This window comes from Salmo salar, chromosome 07, assembly GCF_965601325.2.
Source record: "Salmo salar chromosome 07, fSalSal1, whole genome shotgun sequence".
Taxonomy (NCBI): domain Eukaryota; kingdom Metazoa; phylum Chordata; class Actinopteri; order Salmoniformes; family Salmonidae; genus Salmo; species Salmo salar.
The window spans coordinates 19,082,966-19,089,338 of NC_138297.1; the positions used below are offsets into that span (position 1 = coordinate 19,082,966).

Here is a 6,373-nt window from a genome sequence, read left to right on the forward strand (position 1 = left end):
AAAGAGAAGCATCAGCATTGTTCTGACTGGACATCCTGTGGAGGGTCAGAACCCAAATCACAGTCAGCATAATTGTACTAGTGAGTGAGGGCATTCACAGCCAACCGCTCAGACGGGTGAGGGCATACCAGCAAACCGTTTTTATAATGTGCATTAAAAGATTATAGGTCACCTTTATAGCTTGATAGCTATTGTCTGACAGAATTTGTTACCTACACAATACACAATAGATTGTATAATATCACATGGTAGGTCTAACAACCATTTAAAAACACAACAGAACAGTGCTGTGTATCACTTCATCTTTAATGCCACAAGATAAAGATTTAAACTAACTTTTTCAAATAGATAATTGGACACTCTGTAGGAGGAAACAATCCATTTCTCAACCATGCTTGTCATGTTAATTCCACGTTGTCACTCACTCTCTGAGTTAGGACTTTTCAAAGGTCATATTAACAGATCGGTCAGTACACTGGTAATTTGATATCTCATAGGCCTAAATAAGCTATTTTCTTGCCAAAGGGACATATGTAACATACAAGTAATGACAAAATGACGTTTGAGTGTGACATGGAATTATTTACTTTTGCAAAACATCTTCATTCACCATTGAAATGGAATATCTTCTCTTCATTTCTTTAATGATAAGGGAAATTCACCATGTCCATAGAAAATCATAACAAAAGGTATCCCATTTTCATTTGAACAAATAACATGTTGATAATATATTTACAACTGGTGCTAGCTTGCTTGAACTAATCATCTATCGCTAGAATGAATGATTTGCTCATCTTGATACGTCTTCAGATCAGTTATATAGGTAGCGGTATTAAGGAGGGTTCAACGATGGAGCTCCTTCCTCCTTTTGCTGCCTTCCCTGGTCCTCTGCATCCTATAGGTCTTCTCAGCCTGCGCCCTCTCTTTCCCCAGAACCTCAGTGTCATCCAGGATCGTCAGGCTTGGGATCTGACTGATCACATACTGCCTGTGTGTGCCAGAGGAGGAACAGGTTGGTCATTTCAGTGCTTTGAATGACATCATTGTGTTGCAGTTTGAGCTTAAATTACATCAGTACTGGAATAATGTCAGAACACGCTGATGAGGGGCAGGAAGACAAATATGGTATATAAACTAATATTTAACAGCACTGAAAATTATTCGACAGTGTGTCACGTTGTACATTAGCTTATGACTGATTCATGATTTTTGGGGCCTCCCGAGTGGCGCAGCGCTCTAAGGCACTGCATCTCAGTGCTAGAGGCGTCACTAAAGACCCTGGTTCGATCCCGTGTGGTATCGCAACCGGCCTGGATCGGGCTCTGCACAATTGGCCCAGTGTTGTCCAGGTAAGGGGAGGGTTTGGCTGGGGTAGGCCGTCATTGTAAATAAGAATTTGTTCTTAACTTACTTGCCTAGTTAAATAAAGGTTAAACATTTTTTTAATGAAGCTGTCATGGATCGGGGACAAAAAACATTACAGCAAGATGTCTAACATACAACATCTGATTCCTTCAGGCACCGACTCTGTAACTTATTTAGAGTTATAGAATCATATCCTGCTCCTATTACCGTGTCACAATACACCATTGTCATCTCATTCTTTTTAAATACACAGCTGCAGCTTTAGTGTATCAGCTGTGTTCACTCTAGCTCACCTGTAGTCTATGTACTGGGGCAGACTCCCTCCATTGAAGTAGCTGGGTGCTGCCTCGTTGTTCATCATGCTGAGGATCCTAAATGAAGTAGAAATATCCAGAGGTCGAACAACGACACTTAAAGTGGTCTTTGTGGTATGGTGTCATGTTTTTTGTACATTGTATTACCATGCCATTACCATGCTCCACAATGTTGCACCATACTGAACCCCAAAGAAGTTGGCTTTAACAGAAACAAAATGACACCCAAGCAAACACACACACACACGCACACACACACACACACACACACACACACACACACACACACACACACACACATACATACACACACACACACACACACACACACACAATGCCCTCAGTAAAAGCCATTCTTACTTGATGTTGGGAAACTTGCTGCGGATCTCCTCCACGAAGATGGGTAGGTTGCTGATCTTGTTCTTGTTGATCCACACGGTGGTGACACTAGGCATGTAGGGGAACTTGACGTGGGACGAGTAGCTGTTGCAGTCCAGGATCAGAGTGCTGAGCTGCTCCAGTTCACCCAGGAGAGCTGGGCTCCGTTGGCAGCGGAGTGAAGGAGAGATTGTTTGTGTGAATGTGCGGCGTGTACATAGCATGTCAGGATTGAGGTCAATTCCATTTAAATTCCAGTCAATTCAGAAAATTTAACAAATTACAATTCTTCTTATTGAAAAGCATTGACGAGAAATGGAATTGGAATTTCAGCATACTTCCTAAATTGACTGGCATTTATGTTGAATTGACCCCAACCCTGTTGCACGTTTCGTATTTCTTTGTGTCAGAGAGAGATGTGTTTGTGTTGCTTGTGTATGTATGTGTCTTCAACAGTGTGATTTTCCATCTCTGGTGAGTGTATGTACATGACTACAAGGTGTGTGTGTGTGTGTGTGTGTGTGTGTGTGTGTGTGTGTGTGTGTGTGTGTGTGTGTGTGTGTGTGTGTGTGTGTGTGTGTGTGTGTGTGTGTGTGTGTGTGTGTGTGTGTGTGTGTGTGTGTGTGTGTGTGTGTGTGTGACGACTGCGTGTAATATGTGTGTATGTGTGTATTACTGTCTGTGTACAGGGCTCATAACAGAAGGATACTCCTCCAGCAGGTTGTAGCTAAGGTCCAACACTTCCAGGGTGTGTTGCTGGGCTAGTATGACTTCGTAGGGGATCTCTAGCAAGCCCTGGTAGGCAAAGGAGAGACTCCGAAGCCCCAGCACCGGGCCTGGCTGACCGGGCTGGCTATACTGGCCTGGTGCAGCAGGCGGCCCCTCTGTCTCCATGGCTAAGAAGCCGAGCCTCTGAACACCTCACTCCTCGGTGTCAACTAGCCAGATTACCAGGGTATTCAGATACATTGCGCCGTAATCCCTGAAATCCACCCACAAATCAAAACAACAAGGGCATAATGGTTTAGTTATTGAGAGTACTTACTATCAAAAACCCTTTTCTAGGAGTTAAACATAAACAAGCCAAAATGCTCATTCCGTACCCAAACGTTTTCTGAATAGTACAGGTCATACAGTGAGGGAAAAAAGTATTTGATCCCCTGCTGATTTTGTACATTTGCCCACTGACAAAGAAATGATCAGTCTATAATTTTAATGGTAGGTTTATTTGAACAGTGAGAGACAGAATAACAACAAAAAAATCCAGAAAAACGCATGTCAAAAATGTTATAAATTGATTTGCATTTCAATTAGGGAAATAAGTATTTGACCCCCTCTCAATCAGAAAGATTTCTGGCTCCCAGGTGTCTTTTATACAGGTAACGAGCTGAGATTAGGAGCACACTCTTAAATGGAGTGCTCCTAATCTCAGTTTGTTACCTGTATAAAAGACACCTGTCCACAGAAGCCATCAATCAATCAGATTCCAAACTCTCCACCATGGCCAAGACCAAAGAGCTCTCCAAGGATGTCAGGGACAAGATTGTATAGTCCCGTGTAGCTCAGTTGGTAGAGCATGGTGTTTGCAACGCCAGGGTTGTGGGTTTGATTCCCACGGGGGACCAGTACGGAGAATTTTTTTAATGAAATGTATGCATTCACTACTGTAAGTCGCTCTGGATAAGAGCGTCTGCTAAATGACTCAAATGTAATTGTAGACCTGCGCAAGGCTGGAATGGGCTACAAGACCATCGCCAAGCAGCTTGGTGAGAAGGTGACAACAGTTGGTGTGATTATTCGCAAATGGAAGAAACACAAAAGAACTGTCAATATCCCTCAGCCTGGGGCTCCATGCAAGATCTCAACTCGTGGAGTTGCAATGATCATGAGAACGGTGAGGAATCAGCCCAGAACTACACGGGAGGATCTTGTCAATGATCTCAAGGCAGCTGGGACCATAGTCACCAAGAAAACAGTAGGTAACACACTACGCCGTGAAGGACTGAAATCCTGCAGTGCCCGCAAGGTCTCCCTGCTCAAGAAAGCACATATACATGCCCGTCTGAAGTTTGCCAATGAACATTTGAATGATTCAGAGGACAACTGGGTAAAAGTGTTGTGGTCAGATGAGACCAAAATGGAGCTCTTTGGCATCAACTCAACTCGCCGTGTTTGGAGGAGGAGGAATGCTGCCTATGACCCCAAGAACACCATCTCCACCGTCAAACATGGAGGTGGAAACATTATTCTTTGGGGGTGTTTTTCTGCTAAGGGGACAGGACAACTTCACCACATCAAAGGGACGATGGACGGAGCCATGTACTGTCAAATCTTGGGTGAGAACCCCCTTCCCTCAGCCAGGGCATTGAAAATGGGTCGTGGATGGGTATTCCAGCATGACAATGACCCAAAACACACGGCCAAGGCAACAAAGGAGTGGCTCAAGAAGAAGCACATTTAAGGTCCTGGAGTTGCCTAGCCAGTCTCCAGACCTTAATCCCATAGAAAATCTGTGGAGGGAGCTGAAGGTTCGAGTTACCAAACGTCAGCCTCGAAACCTTAATGACTTGGAGAAGATCTGCAAAGAGAAGTGAGACAAAATCCCTACTGAGATGTGTGCAAACCTGGTGGCCAACTACAAGAAACGTCTGACCTCTGTGATTGCCAACAAGGGTTTTGCAACCAAGTACTAAGTCATGTTTTGCAGAGGGGTCAAATACTTATTTCTCTCATTAAAATGCAAATCATTTTATAACATTTTTGACATGTGTTTTTCTGGATTTTTTTGTTGTTATTCCGTCTCTCACTGTTCAAATAAACCTACCATTAAAATTATAGACTGATCATTTCTTTGTCAGTGGGCAAACATACAAAATCAGCAGGGGATAAAATACTTTTTTCCCTCACTGTATAACTGACTGACAAAAGAGTTATTACCCAGGCAAACCTGGGTTAAAATACTATTTGAAATCTTTCAAATACTTTCAGCGTTTGCTTCAGCCTGCCTGGAGTGCAATGTGGTTGGGGTTTGCACTTTTGGGAGATTTCTATTGGTTCCATTGCAACAGGCAAGCTCAATCAAGTACAGCTAAAGTATTTGAAATGATTTCAATTAGTATTTAGTCCCTGATCAGCAGGATTGAATGTAAAGCAGCAGCTGCAGTAGCCCTTCAGGACCATCATTGAATACCTCAACAATTTCCCCTACTTTTTCACCTTTGAGATGTGTTGGTACATCTTGAACTTTGGAATGTTGACATGAGCGAAGAACAGCATCGGTCAAAAAACTACACTAACAGAATCCAAACATGTTCTGGCTAGAGGAATACAATACAGTAGTTTACCATCACCGAGGTGATTCAGTTTTCATTCAGTTCACCTTTATAATAATGACCTTTATTTGTAGCATACAGTAGGTCAACAGCAGTGCCTGTTCTCATGTGCTATTGTAGTCATTTCATCCTTAGATCCAGGCTGAGGTATTGGAGGTAAAAAAAAAACACTATGAATGATCCACTGTGTTAGTTAGAAAACCAGACCAAATGCCTGTGCATGTAATTTACTCAGCGGCAGGTAGCCTAGTGATTAAAAGCCTTGTGCCAGTAACCGAAAAGTCGCTGGTTTGAATACCCAAGCCAACTAGGTGAAAACTCTGTCAATGTGCCCTTGAGCAAGGCACTTAAACCCTACTTTCTCCTGTAAATCACTCTGGATAAGAGTGTCTGGTAAATGTTTTGTGCATTTAATGTCAACTGAAGGTAATCAAGGCAGATCCGTCTGGTGCTACAAACATCTATAAATCCTGCCATCGAAAACATGTAAAAAAAACTATGCTTGTATGGTCAGCAACTCTTAAAAAAACAGTCTACATCGCTCAAGGATAATACAAAGAAAGCAGAGCTGTCTCTTAAACTTGTCAGAGATACATAGGACCATTAATATTAAACAGGTCAACTTAAAGAGCATTCAAAAACAAAACATACAGCACATTATAAACATATCTATATACAAATAATCATTCATTTGACCCAACTCACCAAGATGTGTAGTGAGGTGGTTTTCAGGCAGTTCTACCAGCTGAGATGCAGTCTGCTCACTGCACATAAAAGGCACGCATTCATCGGACAGCTCTGGATCACAAGATCTAGATAATCACATTGGCCATTAACCCCCTCCTCTCCACAGGTTCTCCCAAAGGCTAAGACCCAGGCCACGTTGCTGATAGAAATATTAATAAATAGATCGGACGTGATTCCTTGTTCCACCTGTCAGAGAGGCGTTTTCGTTCTACATAATTTATTTCTATCTGATATTTC

At 42.6% G+C, this 6,373-nt stretch overlaps 1 protein-coding gene across 2 annotated transcripts; it reads right to left on the reverse strand.

The window, feature by feature from the left end:
* Nucleotides 1-285: 285 nt before the first annotated feature.
* cj011 (CJ011 protein) lies at nucleotides 286-6,239 on the reverse strand. Of its 2 annotated transcripts, none has more exons than XM_082977194.1 (5): nucleotides 6,095-6,239; nucleotides 2,766-3,039; nucleotides 2,040-2,221; nucleotides 1,659-1,736; nucleotides 286-988 (listed from the first exon to the last, which is right to left on the reverse strand). In XM_082977194.1, the coding sequence occupies exons 2-5, from the start codon at nucleotides 2,949-2,951 to the stop codon at nucleotides 844-846; spliced, it is 591 nt and encodes a 196-aa protein (XP_082833320.1). In that variant the 5' UTR covers nucleotides 2,952-3,039; nucleotides 6,095-6,239; the 3' UTR covers nucleotides 286-843.
* Nucleotides 6,240-6,373: the final 134 nt, after the last annotated feature.

What these genes read in the sequence shown, in the direction of transcription:
- cj011 (XM_082977194.1), bottom strand. Translation starts at nt 2,951, where the DNA reads ATGGAGACAGAGGGGCCGCCTGCTGCACCAGGCCAGTATAGCCAGCCC. An exon ending in GCTACAACCTGCTGGAGGAG is followed by an intron (nt 2,222 to 2,765) that starts TATCCTTCTGTT and finishes CGCTGCCAACGG; the next exon opens with AGCCCAGCTCTCCTGGGTGA. An exon ending in CCCCAGTACATAGACTACAG is followed by an intron (nt 989 to 1,658) that starts GTGAGCTAGAGT and finishes TGGCACACACAG; the next exon opens with GCAGTATGTGATCAGTCAGA.